The sequence below is a fragment of the Mus caroli genome, chromosome 6, assembly GCF_900094665.2.
Source record: "Mus caroli chromosome 6, CAROLI_EIJ_v1.1, whole genome shotgun sequence".
NCBI lineage: Eukaryota > Metazoa > Chordata > Mammalia > Rodentia > Muridae > Mus > Mus caroli.
Window position 1 is genome coordinate 123,361,845 of NC_034575.1, and position 20,227 is coordinate 123,382,071.

Sequence of the window (20,227 nt, forward strand, 5' to 3'; positions counted from 1 at the left end):
ACCACTCTGCCGCAGAATGTTTTTGATAGAAGATGGAGCCTCAATGCTGAGGCCTGGGAAACAAACAAAAACAAAAACAAAAAAACCTCAAGAGGCTGAGGAAAGTCTGAAAGGCATTAATTAGCCTTTGGGCTCATGAACAGGACTAGCAGGGCCCAACAGAAACTGGGGGTGGGGCAGATCAGGGGGTGGGGCAGATCAGGGGGCGGGGCAGATCAGAGGGCGGGGCAGATCAGGGCTCATCCTTGACTCCCTTCTCACCTCCGGTTCTGTGGGTCCTTGAGCCTGGGCGGTAGGGCGCCCAGCAGCCCTGTGGCTTATGATTCCTGAACTTCATAGTCAAAACAGGACTTAACCTCAGAGCCTGAAGATAGCAGAGATGGTAGAAGCCAAAGGAGAAGGACAATGAAGGCCTGACTGAGCAGACACGTGCGCAATTCTGAAACCCAGATGCTTTGAATATAGGAGGGTTGGTTGGTTGTTGGATTTGTTTTGTTTTTTTATTCCAGCGAACAGAAAATCTGACTGGAACTGACATGAGGCTACTTAATGGGCTTTATCTCACTTCTAATGACTATCCAAACGTCCCACTGAAGAGATATTAATATGTTTGATTATAGGGTGCTGTCGCAGACCTACTGAGGGCGTTATGCAATATTTAGTATATATGTATATTACTCTCTTAAAATTAAAAACTTTGGATTTCCAAATGCATCTAGATGAAAACATTTCAGCTGAAGAATGTAGACTTGGATCATCATCATCCAATTTTTTCTTATGTTCTCTGTCTCATTTTTTTTAATTCTATTGTTGCATTGTGACAGGTCTCATATATCTCAGGCTGACCTTGAACTCTGATCTTTCTGCTTCTACCTTCAAATATTGAGCTTACAGATATGCGCCACCACTTGCTATTTACACGGTGCTAGGCATCATACTTAGGGCTTCATATCTACTAAGCAAGGAATCTACCAAATCTATCCCCTAATCTATTTTTTTTCAATTGTTAAAAAACAAATGTGGAGACAGGCACAGAATGATTCATTCCAAGTATGTCAGTGGTAGGGCAAGCACTTGATGCTGAGAGTCGTGTCTTCCAGGTTCTGGGCGTTTCTTATTACATCTCCATCCTTGAAGTGGCTCCTCTTAAATCACCCCCCCCCCTCCAGAGTCAGTGTTGGACAGAAAGAAGACAGTAAGGTGTAAACCATGTGGGGTCAGGGACATAGGCCAGAGCTGGGCCTCTGGGTGTGAATAAAGAGAGCTGAGTTAGAAGCTGCTGTTTTCAAAACCTCCTGAGCTGCAGTCTTCAGTGTGCACACTCAGCCAGCCCTAGTCACCATAGACACCAACCTCCAAAGAGCGTCCAAACCAGAGCTCGATTCTATTAGCACTGTTGCTGTAAGTAAGCAACTTATTAACAGAAGTGATCGATGGGCCTGGAGTCTCCCACGTCCCAGCACCACCTCTGCCCTAAGTGATGAGTTGCCTTATAACCCTCTGCTCATCGCTGGGCGGCCAGAGTACAACCTTACTAGAGCTCCAAGACCTCTCTGCCCAAGGTCCACAGAAGAGCAATGTCCTGTAACAGCGGCTTTAGGAGAGCCCTGCTCTTTGTTAAGTGCCAGACCTCAGCAGACCTGCCACACAGCCTCTCTCGACTCAGTTTCCCTGCCTGGAAAGTGGTAACAGTGTTGCCTACCCTGGCCTTTCTACCTGCTTCAAAGGCTGATGTGAACCTGAAACAATCCGAGTACATTCTTGACAGAGCTTCAAGAGAGTGTAAATCACAAGACCACAGTAGGTGGTCACAGCAGTGCTTTAGCTTGCTCATAGCTACATAGAGAACTAGCATCCTTTAAAGAGGAAGAAACCGGCATGGTCAGGAGAGGAGATGAAGGCTAAAGGTTGAAACAGACGACTCTCTCCTCAGCTTCCTCTGGTTGCCCAGCTCTTCCTGGTTCCCTCACATACCCTCTCTGCTCTATGATTGCAGGAGAACAATTTGATCTTCTATGAATGCAGCGCCTGTTCAGGTCACAACGCCCAAGAGTCCCTGCTCCACCTGGCCAGGTAGGAAAGTCATTCAATGAGTAAAACATGCTGAGCCCGTGTGCAGTCAACCAGTGACGCCCACCCACCATCCCCAGCCTCCATTCGGGCCACATAGGGGCCTCTTGCCTTCCTGAGCCCCCTGAGTACAGAGGCAGAGCGAGGACTTTATGGGGGAAACTTGGGGCCAAAGCCAGCCTTCTGAAACAGTAGTTGGGGGAGAAAAAGTGTCCTTTCCTGTCATCTACTGCAGTCCCCTTCCATCTCAGAAGCTGCCATTTGCCCAGAAAATGCACCTTCAAAGTGTCCCATCAGAAGTTGTTTTGTGGGAGAGGTTGCAAGGGCAGAGGGTGGATATGAAGGGATGGGGAGATGAGCGGTTAAGGGTGCATGATGTGAAATTCACAAAGAATCAATCAAACAGTTTAAAACAAAGTACTAAAAAGAAAAGTTCCCCCTTAGCACTGGCTGATATCACAGTGGGATTCGTTGTGGGCCATGGGAGCAAGTGGTGTTTACAAATGTGGGCCCTTGGGGTGGAGAGTGAGGAAGCAGAGAAGAGTGAGACTGGGAGAGAGGGAAGCACAAAGGGCAGCCACACAAAAGCAGGAGCAGTGCTGACAAAACCAGTTATATAGACTCAGTCCCCAAGAGCCTGCCTACAGCCAAAACTAGGCAAACCAAACCACACCAGGAGCCTTTCCAATACTCAAGCTCCTGTCCATCCATCCATCCAACAAGTACCGAAGGGTGCCCATGTTCCACCCAGCACTCGTACTGGGGCATCTGAGACCCGTCTCTGCCCATGGACTCACCGACAGCATTGGAAACATAGGAAAATCAGTCACTCCTTCCCTGCCTGCTAACAGCTTGTGAACATCAAAGGAGGACACAGGAGGCAAAAGTGTCAGGGAAGCACAGAGCAGGGACAAGACCTTTCCTGTTTCTGTCACTGCTCACCTTCTATGTTTAACCTGGAGCTGTGGCCATGGGTGCCGTCCTTCTGCAGAGCTGACAACCAGCCAGGACCACTTGCTGAGCTTCAGATATGTGCTGGTCACAGTGGTGGTTGCAGAGTCACCAGGATAAAGACTCAGACTCAGTCCTTAAGCAAATGCATGTGACCCTGCATGACGGAGTCACAGAGAGAGGGACCAGAGTACTATTAGGCATAGAAGTTTGCCAAGATGGTCTAGGGTAGCATCCAAGCAGAGGTGTCTCCAAGAGTCCATGGTGACTGAGCTATCTGTCCTCACAATTAGTCATGCATCTGTGTTGTCAGAGGATGACACTAAACACTGGTGCTCTGGGGCAGGCTGCTGGTCCACAGGGCAAGCCCCCAGCTTAGCCATTTCTCTGTTGCTGACACAGGCTCTTCTTTTCCCCTCATCCCTCACTGTCTAGGTTACTCAAGGAGCAAGAGGACACAGTGAGAAAGGACACCATTCAGGTTGGCCCCCCTGCGAAGAAGAAATCCTGTTGTGGCTGACAGTAGTCTCCCACCCCCAGCCAGCCTGCCCATGCCCATGGTCACCTTCAGCCAGCAGCCCTTCAAAGCCCAAGGTCACGTGGTTGCTTGAATCAGCACTTGGGCTCCTATGCAGCAACACCTGGCAAGGCCCACTCTGGCTTGCCCTTGTTGGCGACTTGCCTCCCCTAATGGAAGGAAGCACCTAAAGCCAGGAAGGCTGCTTTTTCTGTATCTTGAAATCTGTTCCCCTTTCTCTTCTACACCCCAATACCCACTCCTTTCCACCCCCCCTCCAATGTGGTTTTCTGAAAGAAAGGAGCAGATGGGCTTTTCCAGAAAAGTCACCACGTGCCTTCTCCACCTCCCTTCTCCTCTCTCCATGCCCTCAGGAGGCTCTGTGCTGTGGTTGCCATGGCAACTGTGCAGGGGCAACTTGCTGCTTCTTGAAGGCCAAAGATGTACCATTTGGGTGATGCTGGGGTGGCCTGTCTTGCTTTGGCCCCTGTTCTCCAGAAACCAGAGAGCTGCTTTCAGCACATGGGTCATGGACCTTGAGACACTTGAATGTCTGCTCCAGCTCTGGGGGCTGTCTGCTTCTCCCTGAGTTTCCGAATCACAAGCTTCACCAGCCTCTCCCAGCTAACAATTCACTCACTGGATCTGCACCCGTGGGTCTCTTCAGTGTGCTTCCGAATGACCCTGCAGCCCTGGCTCCACGGTGAACCATGGATGACGGCTCCACAGCTGGAGTCACACAACACACATACTTCCTACTTAACTTTGAAAAGGACAAACAAAAGGGGAAGCCATCTATGGCTAAAGATAGTGGCCATTTCTGAAGGGTCTAAATAAGATGTATGCTGCATATAAAAACCACTTTCTAAGGGTTTCTCCAAATACCTCTTTGGAAAAATCACATCTGATCATTGACAGGGTAGATTGACAGGCGTGTGTGTGGAGGGGAGTGGTGTCCAACACTAAGTCTGTAATTATTGGCTTCATTTATTTCATTTTCTTTTATTCCAGGAGATTATACTGTTTTTTTTAATGGAGCTGTGATTTTGTGGGTGCTTGAGAAGTGAGCTGCCTCTAGCTGCTGACTTCAGCAGAGGGCGCTAGGCTTCAGGGAATGACCTGAACCCTGCAGGGGTCCATTCCTTGCTTCTGGTCAGCACTAAATGTCTGGGTGCTAGAAAATACATCCTTGTCCTAGATGGGAGGTAGGATAGAAAGATCACACAGGGTGCTTTTCACAAGTGATTGTCATTCCGCAGACACTGTCTTCTTCAGCACAAGAGTCAGGCACCAGCCCGAGGGAAGGTGGGTGACCCACACCCACCAAGTGAGGTTCACTGAGAGGACAGAATCTTAAGGACAAGCTCCACATGGCCAAGTAAGCGAGGAGAAACAGCAAGCTAGAGTTCCTAGACATGTTGTACAGCCTCTTCCCCAGACCCCTCAAAGAACAAGAGCCCCACAGTCATCAGGCACATGACTGTGCCTGATTTTGGAAGGCTGCATGGAAGGAAGCACATGACTGCTTTCAGAAGGCTTTTCTCCTTTTCTGATGTAACATTTGCAGGGACCAAAGAGCCGGTGGCAAATGCTTAACAGAACCCATACCCAAGTGCCTCGAGAAGGTCCATAATGGCCACAGGCTGGCTTCCACCCCAGACCCCTACCCCCATCAGTTAAAGGTGGGGTGGGTTCTTTGATGGTTGACAGCTCTTTGCTTGTGATGACTTTGATGACATACTCATTTTTCTCACAAGCTGGCCCCACATCTCAGGCTCAGATCTTTCCCTAGGGTAAGGACAATGGTGGTGGTTATATTTGTGGATTGGGGCATGCAGAAGAAACACGAGAGCCACTCAGAAGTGGTACTCACTGTGTGTGTATGTGTGTGTGCGTGTGCGTGTGTGTGTGTGTGTAGGGCAGGTACAAGGTAGGACGGCCACGAACAGTGTGGCCAGCTCCTCTGGTTCTGGCCAGACAGAGATGGAACTGTAATACATAGAGCAAGCAGTCTCTACTGGGATCCTCTGGGCCCCCAGATGCCTTTGTGCTCAGCACTCAGTCCAAACTAAGGATATCATTCTTTTTTTAATTAGATATTTTCTTTATTTACATTTCAAATGCTATTCCCTTTCCTAGTTTCCCCTCCAAAAACCCCCTACCCCTCCCCTCTCCCCCTGGTTCCCAACCCACCCACTCCCACTTCCTGGCCTTGGCATTCCCCTACACTGGGGCATTGAGCCTTCATAAGACCAAGGGCCTCTCCTCCCATTGATGACTGACTAGGCCATTCTCTGCTACATATGCAACTAGAGCCATGAGTCCCTCCATGTGTTTTCTTTGGTTGGTGGTTTAGTACCAGGGAGCTCTGAGGCTACTGGTTAGTTTATATTGTCGTTCCTCCTAGGGGGCTGCAAACCCCTTCAGCTCCTTGGGTACTTTCTCTAGCTCCTTCATTGGGGACAGGATATCATTCTTATTCATAAATAAAGTGGTCTAGGAGTAGGAGAAGTAGGGACAGGGAGTTCTCGGGGACAGAGAGGTCTTGGTTGTTCCTTTCTTAGCCCCACTGTAAAGGAAAGAGAAGAATATGGTGGGGCTCTGAGGAGTCCCTTGTCCCCAGCTCTCAGCTTCTCCTCCCCAATTCTTTTAAACAGACTGGGTGGATCTGGGCCACCTTCGGGGGCTATCTCCCTGGCCCAGAGGCTGGCAGAGTGCTCAGAAGAACCTCTGTCTCCATCCCATTTGTACCCCTGTTGATCTTTCATCTACCATAGACTGAAAGTTTCAGGGTCTTCCTCACATGGAGCTCAAGAGTCTCATGCAATGGCCATGAAGAACTCAGCGCAGTGCCCAGTACTCCACAGGCCTTTGGTACCAGGGCCTGGTTTCATTGGTAGGTAGCATGGAGTCACAACCAGCCTACTTTCTAGTCATCTGCCCAGAATGGGTACACTTACTGGAACCAGTTCACTTGGACATCTCTCCACTCAGCCCATTGGCTGGATTCTGAGTCAGAGCTGACTTTGCTTTTGACCTTGCTGTCATTTGTTCCCACGGACTCCCAGGATTCCTGGGTTTCCTGCCAGGGCCCTTGTCCCGGCAGTGGCCCTTTCTGATTCCAGGTGGCAGTCTCTGCTTCTCTTCTCTGTCGTTCTCCAGGACTGGGGCAGCAGCTGAGACCTGGGGCCAGTCCATGACTTTTTAGCTATGAGTGACCTTGGCTCAGGACAGTCCCACAGCTCCCTCACTTTCTTGTTCTTAGCTGACCCATGATGCTTTGTGTCTGCTGCCACCCACAACCCTAAGCTGTCAAGTCAGGAAGTCCTACACCAAACCAGTATCCCAGGTGTTTCGTTCCTTCCTAGGGTTTGCTTCCTTTTGTCTCTCTGGGGTATTTCATGTTCCCCTGTGACATGCTCTCTCTCCCTTGTCCCCTCTTTAGTCTCTCTGTCCCACTCTTCTCCCTAATTCTGGGCTTCCCACTCTCCTCAGGAGACCCTCTAATCATACGTATGAACTTTGCCAAATGACTCAGCTGTCTCTACAGTGAGCAGTGCTCCAAGGGTTTTAAACCAGTCTGACTAAGGTGCTAACAAGAGCAGCAGCTCCAGGGCTCTCACGTGCTTTGACAAAGAACTCTGAATGAGTCGCTAGTGGTAGAATTTTAAGCTCCTACAGAGTTGGGATATGGGGGTCAAGTATTTGAGACCAAGCTGCCTTTCCCGCTGCTACTACTGTCAGAGATCTGTTTGCTTCGTGTATTGAGGGCTCCACTGCTAGGTTGAAATATATTCAAACCATGACATCTTCAGGATACAGTAGCATCCTTTGTAACAGTAACAAACGTTTGTCTTCAAGTCTATTTCGTGGTCCCTCTTTTATTTGCTGTTTACACGGTGTATATTTTTCTTTCACCTTCAATCTCTGTATCTTTAACGTGAGTCTCTTGTACACACCATATAGTTGGCACTTTTTTTAAAAATCTATTTTCCAATATCTTTTAATTGGAATTTTTGTTTGCATTTAATCTGATAAGAAAAGATTATGTCTGCCACTTTTCTATTTTCTTCATATTTATATATAATATACATTTTATTCCTTTGTTTTTCATCACTGCCTTCTTTCCTATTAAATAGATATTTTTCTGGCTCATCATTTCATTATCTTCCCTGCTTTATTTTAAATATATATCCTTTCGGTACTTGCAGTGAGGATTACCATGAACATTTCAATTTCAAATAATATGTTTAGATCAAGAATAACTTATTTTAATAAGACATGAAACTCTGATTATGTATACCTCTATTCTCATCTTCTTTATGTATGCATGCATTATATATACACACACACATATATAATCAACAGTTATATTTTCATATATCCTGATCCTCTCGTGTAAATTTATAATTATTGTTTTATGCATTCATCCTATACTTTGACCTTTAAAGGGAGTTAGTTATAAGTGGTCAACATCCAGAGAATAAATGTCATTGGAATACTCATCTATGACTGGGATGTTTATATCTCACCCTACCCACCCCAAACTCAGGGACTGTCGCAGAAGAGAGGATGATAAGATTGTAAGAGCCAGAGGTTGAGGAGGACTGGACCAAAACAGCATCTTCTGAACATGGCAGGCCCGCTGCACTCATGAACACACAGCTGCTGTGGTTGCCTGTAGAAGACCTGCGCAAGATCAAGATGGTCAGAATCCTGGCATAGAGCCAGATGTACTCGTGATCCCCTGCCCTCAGCTGAGGAGCTGCTGGTGGCTTCTAGGGAGGGAGAACCAGGGGTCACCCGTGCTCCAGTGGATGGCCCTATGTTCATGGGTACATGGGCAGCACTAATTGAACTCAGTTTCTAGAAACACAAAAGGGACCAGAAGTTGAGAGAATGGGGAGTGGGTTTGGGAGGATTTGGGAGAGAAAACGGGTGAATATGATCAGAAATATATGTATGTATGAAATAATCAAAGAATTAATAAAATATTTATTTTTAAAAAGTTACAATTAAAATGCATATATATCCTCTTTCAATCCAAGTGTATAATTTTGAAGTGTGTTTTATTCCTTTAGGTTTACTCATGTTATCTGGTCTCCCATGGTCACCTGAAGGACTCCTTTTAGTGCTGCTCAGAAGGAAATACCTACCAGAGTGAAGCTCTTTCAGTTTCTATTGATCTGGAAATATCTTCGTTTACCCTCAGTTTGGAAGGATCGTTTTGGAGATAGAGAATTTTTCGTTGACTTCCTGTTCTCTGTCAGCACTGTGGCTATGCCATCCCACTGCCTCTGGCTCCTATTGGTTCTGATATGAAATTAGCTTAGTCTCGTTGATGATGCCTTGTGTGAGGTATCTCTTTTCTCTTTGTGCTTTCAAAGCACTTTGTCTTTCATGGTTGATTTACATGTCCAGCTATAGGCTTCTTTTAGTATATCCTGCCTACATACTGTTGAGCCTCTTGGATGATTAACTAAGGTGATGGTTTTCATAAGTCTGAAAAGGTTTCTGCCATTACTTCTTCATATGCCTTCTCTGCTTCCAAACTTCCATTATCAAGTTGGCATTCTTGATAGTTCTGTTAATTTCTCTTCATCTCATTTGTGCTCGTGTGTGTATGTGTGTGTGTGTGTGTGTGTGTGTGTGTGTTCCTTAGTCTGGAGAACCCCAATTGGCCTGTCTTCAAAATCACCAGTTCTTTCTTCTGCCTGATCTAATACAGACTGTAGGTACATTTTTATGATCACTATAGTACTTTATGGCCCCAGAAGTCCATGTCGTTCCTTGTTAGGATCCCTCTGTCTTGGTTGATTTCCTTTACTTGGAAAGATCTGACTCACCCTTTCTTCTACTTCTTCAGGTATGGCTTCCCTCAGGTCATTTGGGCATATTTGAAATGACTGACATTTAGAGTGGCAAGATAGCTTAGTGGGTAAAAGCACTTGCCATAAAAGCCTAATGACCTTAGCTCAAGCCCAGAAACCCACGGTGGAAGGAGAGACCTGGTTCCTGAATGTTATCTTCTGACTTTCATATATGTGTGTGGCAATTATGCACTCTAACTACACACACACACACACACACACACACACACACACAGCACTGATAATAATGCATAAATATTGTTTAAAAATAGCTTAGATTTCAAGTCTCAAACCATCCCTGCATGCAAATAAAGTCTCTCCTTCCTTCCCTCACAGTGTATATAGTACAGCAGGAATCTGGTCTCCTTGTCAGCTCCTCCCTGGAGTCTCTCCTCCCTTCTGCTTTGAACGTGCAAAGATAGCATTTAGACATTTGATACTCTGCCCTCCAGCTGAGCTCGCAGAAGCCCTTGGTGAGATGAGTTCCCCAAGGAAGTATTCAGTCCCTGGGGTAGGAGAAGGGATGTGGGTGGCCTCAGATCTCCATGTTTATTGGAGACCATGCCAAACTCTGCTGGGAGAGGACAAGTGTGGGAAGGTTGAAAATCAGGTCTGGAGTTTGAAAAACAAAAGGTAGTTTTCTGCAAAACAATGAAGGTAGAGTCTACAAGCAAGTGGCTGCTGGTTGGGATCAAACCCCCTATTTGGCTTCCAGGTTTTCCTCTGCCCCTGGGAGTACGATACCTCTGATACCTCGCCTCTCTTCATGCTCAGCCAGGATCCAAAGCATTTGACTCTTATCAATTAAGCCTTCCCTCCTTAAGATGGATGTGAGGATGCAAGAGCTGTCTGAATCTGCAGCACCCCTACCTTGCTACCTCTGTTGGTGTTTCTATTAGAGGACATATTCATTACCAGTAACAGCCACACCAAAGGACCTTCTACATGATTCATTTGGGCCAATTTAATCAAAATGTCCTACTTAGGAGAACATTGCTGAGAATGTTGGGATTTGGGGAAACCATATGGTGTTTGGCAGAGGACCTGAAATCAATGTGGAAACTGGAGAGTACAGGTGAGGTGGGGCCATTTATCATCCTGGCTGAATCAAGTCCAATAACTGACCCTTGTTCCTAGCTGGGACTTCATCAAGGCTATGGCTCAGATCCAAAAGGGTTATGTGCAGGCACTTGTCATGGTACCAGGAAGCTCCTCTCCTTACAAATGAGGACTCTGAGGACCAGTGAGACCGGTGTCATCATGATGAATTATGGCTGGGTCCATATGACCTATAAAAACTACAACTCACAAAAACTCTGCACTACTAAGCAAAAATACCTGAAGACTACAGACAGGGCAATAGGATTGTTCCTTTTAGTATGGAATCAAGAATTGAAATACATCGGTATGAGATTCAGGATGCTATGGGCTTCATCATAGATTTTGGAAATGTGGCTATGGAAATACGATTCATTAAGCAGGTACACTAGGCCAAGGACAATGTTGGGGGTCTCAAGGACAATTCATGGGCTCTCCTAGCCCCTCTGTAATGATGCTAGTCAAATGGCTTGCTGCTGTGGGATGCTCATTCACACACTGACCACAGGACTCTAGAGAATGACAGACATGGGACTGAGGTCCCAAGGACAGGTCTATCCAGCTTTACAGTCTCAGTTTGGTCTACATGAGCTTTTGAGAGTAAAGCATCCTTTCTTTAGAATAAGTCCCAATCCCAGGGGAGCTACTGGGCTGGAGGCCCGGGTCCTACAGGCTGGGAACTCGGTGTGGGCAGACTCCACTGGTTCAAATGAGGTACTCCTTCTGGCTTTAAAATGACATGCTGGGGAGCATTCCAGCTGCTGTGGTGAGATTGCCTTTCAGACAGTGTGATGCCCATCAGAGCGCTCCAGCTCATTCCCCACAGCCGCCCCAGCTGCTGGTAGCAATCCATTACCCCTGGGCAGCCCAATGGCTCAATTGACTTGGGCTCAATGCCCCGTGCATAGCAGATGCTCCCCTGCCCAGCTCGCCTTTGTCCTCCTAGTAAGAAACCAGTCCTTCCTACCCAGCTGTGCTCATCCTGAAAGCTTTCTCTAGCTCGCAAAGGCCTGCTCAGAATAAGGCCCCAGGTACAAATTATGTGGGCTCTTTTACTCACTGTAGGCAAGGAGGAAAGGCAAGTGAAGAGTGAGGGAGAAAGTCTATCAACTGAATGGCTGCAAGCAAGTTGTAGCTATTACATTACAAGGGACAAGAGCATTGGCAGGATAGAGAGTGGGGTGAAACACACTTGTAGATACCCAAGAGAAGTGTGAGGGGGGTCACAGATAAAATCGCCTCCCATTACTTCTTGAAGAATCAATTAAATCATGTTTCTTCAAGCTCCGAACTTTGACCTAAGCATGCTGTTTCTTTCTGCAGTACTTTGAAGCTGTGCGGGTCTGGTATCATAAATTGCAAGGTGTCCCCAGCAGAGTTCCGGTCTCCTTCAGTGCTGTATTTACCAGGGAGTAGTACAAAATAGATTCTGGGTGGGTGGACAGGCCAGAAAATACTTCAGACAGCCTCCTCCAAAATGACCCACCTTTATACACATGGTTTAGAGAACACTTTCACCCTGGGGGGATGAGAAAGTTCTAGAAATGGAGAATAGGAATAGCTCCATGTGATATTATAAATGTACTTAAAGGTATTGAATTATACATTTTAAAATGGTTTAAACTGTAAATTTTGCACCCATTTTCATCACAATTTGAGAAAGACCATTTTTAGAAACATTTGTCTCTCCATGAAGAAAGGATTGATTTTTCTCCCATCTGTAAGTAAAGCCCAAGGGTACTTATAGTTGGTCTTGGGGTACATGATGAACTCAGGGAGTGCAGAGGAAAATGAGCACTTTCTGCCTTAGGAACTCTCAGACACACAAAGGAAATAAATCCCTAAACCCCACAAGGAACATACCCTGCACAGCCCACTATAGCACCCACAGTCTTTCCACCCCTCAGACCTTTTCCAATACCTGGACTCTCCACACCTCCCTGGACCCTGCAGAGGAAGGCCCTTGGAGCTCTAGGCATACATGTTACCCATGCACAAGCTTCTGATTGTGCATTTGCCACCTCCATTTTAGGGTAAATCCCCCAACAGGAGGGTCTATGGGCCCCAGAGTATACAAGAGAGTGAGTGTATTGACTAACAGTTCAAGAGCCAACTGAAGGGAGTCTTGTTGCTCTGGAAGTCTACAGCACCATCCACAGCAGAAACGCATCCAGAAGCACCCAGGAATGCTTGTGTTTTAAAGAGACTTGCACTGAAACCATCACTGGCAAAGAAAGGCTGGAGAGGGGGGAGGGAAGCGCATACTCCAGGGGCACAGGCAGGCTTTGGCATTAAGCTTGCTCTGAGCAGCTCCAGAGGTTGAGTTAGAGCCAGGAAGCAGAGCATACGGCTGAAATATCTCCAGAGGGAATGGACCTCACAGAGCACTGATCACCAATGGAGAAAGCACTCCAGGCTCCCTGCTCCTGGGAACAGGAACAATGGAAAGGATGAATCCCAAGGCTCACAGTCCTGTTCTACCCATCCTGACACCCAGTGGAGGGAAAGGCTGCACCCACTTCCCTAACACCCTGGTTCTCTCCTTCCATCCTCTGTCCCCTCCTTCCTGTGGGCCCCATGTCGCAGAGGGAAGCACCTGGCCTGAGTGTCCCCCCAGAGAGCTCTACAGCTTTCCTGGTGTGGGCAGAGGTGCTGAATCCCCGCCAGGGCCCTTGCCAGCCTCTCTATTGTAGCAAGTGGAATTACCAGCTTCACACCATGGGTCTATTTAAATCAGCCTTTCACATCTGATGGATTTAAAAATATGCTAGAAGTTGGCGTCTTGCATGCAGACACACACACACACACACACACACACAAACAAGCAGGGGAGGCCTCTCTCCTTCCTCTTTGTCCTCCTATCTGAAACTCTTCCCTTCCCCACCTTGTAATATCCCAAAGCAGTTTCCGTTCATGAGATCTTAGACCCTGCTTCTGCCCATCCCTCTCCTCTCAGGCACAGAAAAATCTATAGCCTGGGGCTGGTCTCTGTTCGGCTCCATAGACAACCATAGAGAGAAAGCTAAGGTCTGACTGGTAGCCATTACCCAACAGGGGCCACTGGAGTCTCTCATTACTGTTATATTCAAGTGAAGACCCAGATGACCTGCCCTCATGGGTTCCCTTCAGGTCATGGGGACCATGACCATGTCCTGATCAGGAAGAGGGATTTACCCAGGCTGCTATAATCAGTGAGCAGCAGCTGGCTCTGGTCCACAGCCCTTGCAGTCCTCAGCCTTCCAGAGTCTTCACTTGGTGTTCTAGCAAAGAGGCTTCACCACCACCACACCCCTCCCTGCCCAGGACACTCACAGAGAGCCTCAGCCCTACTGTTTCTTGTAAGGCATCTATTGGAGTTCCGTAGTCCACAGCAGTGCCGTCATCACTCTGTTGCCTCTAGGGCTGTGATTCACTTTCCTCAGCCTAACCCAGTTTTCTCTTGCTGTAGGTTAAACCATACCCACTCTGAGTCCGAGTCTCGTCTATTCGAGGCTTGACAAGTAACTCCATTTCAAATGATTTCTGTCTGTGATGACCACCAGTGACCCAGCTAGCGCATCTGACATTGAAATCAGGAATGTGCCATTATCTGGTCATAGCACTACTGCTCCCGCCCCAGCCAGCCTTCACCGTGCTGACCCACAGCACAGCTACTACATCCAGCCCAGGCTATGGTCCTTAGCTCTGCTTCTTCTTAACCTTGGGTGTGCATGTGCTCAAGTCGTCTGGGAGTTTAACTAGCTTAGTTTTATGCTACTTCTGATAGCTTTACTTAATTAAAAAAATCAGTCCTTGTCACTCCCCACACCTAGAGATTTTGATTTAATTAGATGTTGGAAGAAGCCCAGCATAGTGGTGGCGGCATTCCTATAATCCTAACATCCAGGAGGCTGAGGCAGGAGGTTTAAAAGCTTAATGCTGTCTGAGGCTGCATAGCTAGAAGCTGCCTCAAAAGCAAGCAAACGAACAACCTCTGGCTAGGTATCCTGTCATAGACCTGTCATCCTAGCCACTTAGGAGTGTGAGGCAGGAGGATGTTCATAGGCTACAAAGTAAGTTCAGGGTCAGTCTGGGCAGCAGAGCGGTACTCTGTCCCAAATTTAAAATATTTAAGACTGAGAGAATAGCATGTGACAGAGGGTTTGCCTCCATGTCTAAAATCCCAAGTTTCATCTTCCAGGAGGATGCAAAAGTAAAGAAATACAGCTTGAAGAGAATTATAGAGCAACCTTAGAATTAGTAGCAACAATAACAGAATGGATTAGGAGAAAATGAAAGGTCTCAAAAGTGTGTGGATGTCTCCTTGACTTTGGGTTTACTCTTTGATGTCACTGTCCTTGTCCAGTCAGGTCTAGACCAATAGGTCTCGATTCTTTATGAGAGCCTTGGTGACTTCTCTGTGAAATACAGCAGGTTAGTACAGTAGATGCCTAACAGGGTCCTCAACTTCCCCACACCTGTCCTGCCCACTCCGTGGCCAAGCCTGAGAACAGTCCATTCTGACTGCCCACATACAGTATGGAGCGCTCAGTGCCTGCCCTGAGCCTTGAGTGCGCCACACACATTGATGAAACACCTGCTGACTCCCCTTCTTAGCATAAGGTCATGTCAGGCCACAGGCCTCCAGACAAACTAAATTCTGACCCGGAGGGACACAGGTCACAGTTTCCTGCATACAGGTGAATGATCAAAGCTGGCTGTGGTTTGTGTACAGAGCAGGTGTCATAAAGCCCAGGTGCATACCAAACTGCAGATATAGGTAGGGCATTGCCACAACCTTCTGTGGAATGGCGGTGGCGGGGGTTGTGGGGGGGGGCAGCCCTTCCCCAAATAGAGGCCAATGAGCCTCATGTTTGTTCTCTGTTTCTCCACGTGCACTCCACATTTAGACCCATCCTGCAGGGACCAAGCATCCCTCACTCTGCCTTCCCCTACCCTGGGTACCTCCCCAGTCTTCTGACCTCACAAAACTCTTGAAACCATATCACAGGGTACCATCTCAATGGAAACTCTTGGCAGGGTGACACATGAGTGAGCTTCTAATCAGATAGGCAACATGAGCAGACACAAATTAACTCCCCACAGAAGAGTCACCAGGAGCTGCCAGCCAGTATCCAGCATCCTTAATTCCATTTCCTCTCAGTTATTAAAATGATTTTCCCCCAGATAGCCTATCTCCATGGAGTCCAGACTAATAAGCAAAACCAAGGCCAGAAGACTCGCCTGCTGACCCATCTCCATTTCCTGTAGCTATGCATCAAAATGCCTCCAGGATGCCCTCCAGCCACCCTGGAAGAAACTTCTTTCACTCTTTGAATCTTTATTTATCACCCATTTCTAGGAGGAGGAGGAGGAAGAGGAGGAGGAAGAGGAGAAAGAAGGAGGAGGAGGAAGGAGAAGGAGGAGGAGGAAGAGGAGGAGAAGGAGGAGGAGGGGGGAGGAGGAGGAAGGAAGAGGAAGGAGAGGAGGAAGAGGAAGGAGAGGAGGAGGGGGAAGGAGAGGAGGAGGAAGAGGAAGGAGATCCCAATACCCATTGTACTTCCTCAAAGTAGAAGACAGGCCCTTCTTGGAAAGGCCTGGGTACACTGTCACAAAATAAAAACAGCAGAATCAGAAAGATTTCTCCATCTAGGTAGGGACCTGGAGATCACTCCAGGTTAGCACCTTCATCTTCATAAATGAGAAAACAGAGGTCAAGATGGTGAGTAAATAACTCAAGGTCACACAGTGGGTTCCCAAGGAGAAATAGAACTATGGGCACAGTGGCATAAGCATCAAGGTGACACTACATCTTCTGCTTATTGGACAAAATTTGAATGAACCAGGCTCTATTTTCAATACTGAAAGGCATTGAAATGAGACAGTCTGACTTATGGAGGGAAGACAGACATGAAAACATTCTAGTGAGACAACATGGAATATGTGGGCACCAGGGTAAAGGCCCTCAGAGGGGACCAAGACATGTAATTCCTGGACTCGACCTGTGTATGTATCAAGAGAGTAGCCACGGCATGTGCTTAGGTTCACATTCAGTTCTCACCCCTTCCACTATGGGGTAGACAACAGGGTCACCACCAGTTTCCAAGAAAGAAAACCAAAACAGAGGGTGGCTACACAGCTTGCTAGTGGTTGGTTACACAACCTTTAGTGGAAGAGTGGAGATTTGAACTACGTCTTCTCACTCTATGTTCTTAACTACGCTTGTGTCCCTTATGCTGAGCTATCCAAGGTTTGCCAAGAAACCTGCCTAGTACATGGTGGTACTGAGTGCTAGGTGCCTCTCATCCCAGCCTTGAGCTGTGTTTCTGACCTAGCATTCTCACAAAGTCTGGGCCTGATCTGAACTCATAGGGGTCCCAATCCATTCTCAAGGCCACCTTCAGAATTGTTTCCAGGTGGCAGAGGGTCACATGCCTTCTAGCTTTGCCCACAGCAAGCCAGCCTTCTGACCCACTGTAGGAAGAAGATCTATCTTGGGGCTATCTGCTCCTTCCTCTTTCACTGGGAGAAGCTTGTGCATCTATCTGTACTGTCTCACCTGCAGCTTTCAGTTCCAATAACAGGGAGAGTCCCTTTTTACATGCAGCTGTTGTGAGCCACTTAACACACAGGGAGCATCACCGTTCCCTCTCCTCATGCTGTATCACTTGATACTGGAACAACCCCAGGATAAAAGGGTTATTATCATTCCAATTTAACAGGGCAAGAACCCATACAGGAGCAGACACAACAAGCCAAGTAACACGCTGCAGGTCTCACAGACCTGTGCTGGAGGTTTATCTCCAAGGCTGGCAAGAGTTCAAGGCATCACCCATGACTGTGAAGCTGACTCTAAGAAGCCTGTGCTTTGGCTTCAAGCACGATGCGCTCTCCAGTTGAGCTAACCAACCGTGGCCAGAAAGCAATTGTCACCATATCAGAAACCCATTATGACCCACAGAGCCTCTGAAAGATGCTTCAAGAATACATTCTGTTGGTTAACAGTGATGCCAAGCATTAGACCTCTTTGGAAACAGCTACCTGGGTCTTGAAGATGGCCTGGCAGTCCCCAGATGGAGATCCAGCCTTGTACAGATCTGCCTCCCAGATAGATATGCCCTCTGAGCCAAGGGGATGCTGTCCTTTCCCGGAGAACACAGTAACATGACACTGGAAGGGACAAAGCAAGTGAAGTCACACAAATTGGTCCATCACAGATTGCCTCTCTGCAGACCAGGCAATCTTAAGATGAATATGTTGCAAACCGTTTTCAACCCCAGCAACCCCTAGGCAGCCTGGTTTGCCACCCTCCGCTGAGCCCTGGAGCTTCGGCAGTTACTTGATGTTTCCTTTCTGGGAGTTCATTTTCTTAAGTCGGCAATGGGTTAAGTCTATCACCAATTTCCAGGGGAAACGGCTGCAAATTGAGCTCATTAGGCGGATTGCATGTGTGGCATGCAAATCCTTTGCCGTCACACTCCTGATTAAAATCCTTCAGTGTCTTCCTGTTGCCTAAGGAAGAGGTGTCCTTGACACGGTTTGCAAAGCCCTTGACCTTGGAGCTGAGACTACTTGACTCCCCTTCTGTTGGTGCCAGTGTGAGTCATTCCTAACATACTAAGCCTCAGCAGGGCCTCAGCAATGCTGTTTGCAATGGATCTTTCCTCCACCTCTCCCCCCATCTTTACCCTCCTCTCTGCTCCCCACTTTTTTGAGTCTCAGATTAAAGCTGTGCCCTCGGGGATGCTCTCCTGATCTTACCCTGGGACTCACAGCTTCATACTCGCTCTGCCTCTGTATTGATTTTGATTGGATCATTCATGTTTCATGTCTGTTTCCCAGACATGGGGAATCCCAGGAGACCAAGCTGCTTCCCAGTTTGTCCAAAGCTATATCCCCTACGTAGCATAGAGTCTATGAAGACACAGCTCAAGAAGGAGGATGCTGGGAGACATCCTTCAGTCATGTCATCTTGATTCTAACAGGGACTGGAAACAAACCATGGGGTTCAAGATAGAATAGTGCCACATGCTGTACCTGAGAGCATTGTCCTACACCCCTGGGACATGCAGCAAGGTACCTCCCTCCTGCCTTCAACTAGATCTATGCTTCGTGGTGACCCTACTCCCAGGCCATTGTGTTTTATGAACAGTAGTGCTGAGGTTTGGATGTGGAGAGTCCTTTCTGAAGCCTCGTTGTGTTGACGACTTGGTCTCCAGCCTGTTCTGCTGTTGTGGGGAGTAGCAGAACCTTTAGGTGTGGGAGATAATGAATTACTGGGGGCATAGTTGTAGGATAATATTGGGGCCCAAGCCTCTTCTTGTCTCTATGATTGTATCCTAGCAACCATAGGCAAGCAGCCTGTTCTGTCTGTACCCTTCACCTTAGCATACTGTTCCACTGTGAGTACAAAGACAATAAGATCAAGTAACTGTGAGTCAAGACCTCAGAAGCCGGGATCCCAAATAACCTTTTCCCTTATTAAGTTGATTGTCTCAGGTATTTTTGTCACAGTGTCAGTTATTTGTCATAGCCAATATCTATGTCAATCTCCAGGTGTTGATTTTTTTTTTCTATACACATGTCCTCAGGAGACTCACTCCATCTCTGGCCTCTCTAGCCTTCCCTGGAGTCACTATAGTTCTGGTCTTCCAGTTCTTCTGACACAGAATACCATGTCGATGTGCCTTTGTCACATTACAGCAATGTATGGCAGTTGGAAATTGACTGGTTATTTCCTACTAAAACTGGGCAAACATGTCTTCAAGGGCTTCCAGGGTTAGTGAGACCAATCGGCGTTAAGTTCTCACCCTGGTCCCCTCCCTGCTTCCACCACTGGCTTATAGAATGAACTGCTGAGCCTCTAACTCTGGGCATCAAAAAGCACAAGTAGCCTGTATGTACAAACTCAATGCATTATTAACTGAAAGTAAATGTGCCTAGGGGAAGAATTCCCCTGGGAAGAGCTGCCTGCTCTGAATGCTAATGCCTAATGGTGTTTCAATACGCCTGCGTTTCACTGGATGGCTCTACCCTGGCACTCAAAACGACTGGTCCGCACCCCAGGGTTACAGTAGGTTCTGTGAAACTGGAAGTGGGCAAGGAGCCTGGTGGCAGGTCAGCCCAGTCCACAGTGTCTGGGGAGGATGACAGAGACAGACACATGACTGGGGCTCTTCCTTTGTTATAGGAAAGACATATGTCTGTGGATGCCAACCAGCCATCATGTGCAGGAGGCTGGAAAGTGGGTTTTAAGGATGTTACAAGCCTGTGAACTAATGAAGCAAAGCACAAAGCAGGCCACTTCTGCTCAGGGCTCTGGTTCACTCCATAATACTGCCCCCAAACTCAAGGCCAAGGCAGCAGGCCTGGGACCTCAGCTATCACTGACTGAAGCTCTGCCTGTAGTGCCTCTTGCCCTCCTAGACCTCATGGGCCTAGACCTCAGGACTGGTATCCAGGCTGTGTCATGGAAGTAGAATGTTGCACGTGTATCATCTCTATCAGGACAGTGGGGGATGCCTGGAGTCTCCTTTGTCTTTGAAGCTCCCTAAATGCTTTATATGATTTAATCTCATCCTTGGCCATCTCCTTGGCCAATGGCGAAGCTATAAAGCTATGGTTCTCAACTTGAGGGTTGTGACCCCTTTGGGGGTCAAATGACCCTTTCACAGGGGTCACCTATAAGACCACCAGGAAACCATATATTTGCATTAGAATTAATAAACAGTAGCAGAACTAC

The 20,227-nt window shown here is 47.5% G+C and overlaps 1 protein-coding gene across 1 annotated transcript in view; it reads left to right on the top strand.

Moving 5' to 3' along the window:
* The window catches only part of Cracr2a (calcium release activated channel regulator 2A), a 109,328-nt gene extending 105,341 nt beyond the window's left edge, over nt 1-3,987 (top strand). Inside the window, exons 17-18 of the mRNA XM_021164192.2 lie at nt 1,997-2,073; nt 3,457-3,987. Of these exons, the coding sequence (XP_021019851.2) occupies nt 1,997-2,073; nt 3,457-3,541 (162 nt within the window). The 3' untranslated portion in view covers nt 3,542-3,987. The remainder of the gene's footprint in view (nt 1-1,996; nt 2,074-3,456) is intronic.
* The last annotated feature ends 16,240 nt before the right edge of the window (nt 3,988-20,227 follow it).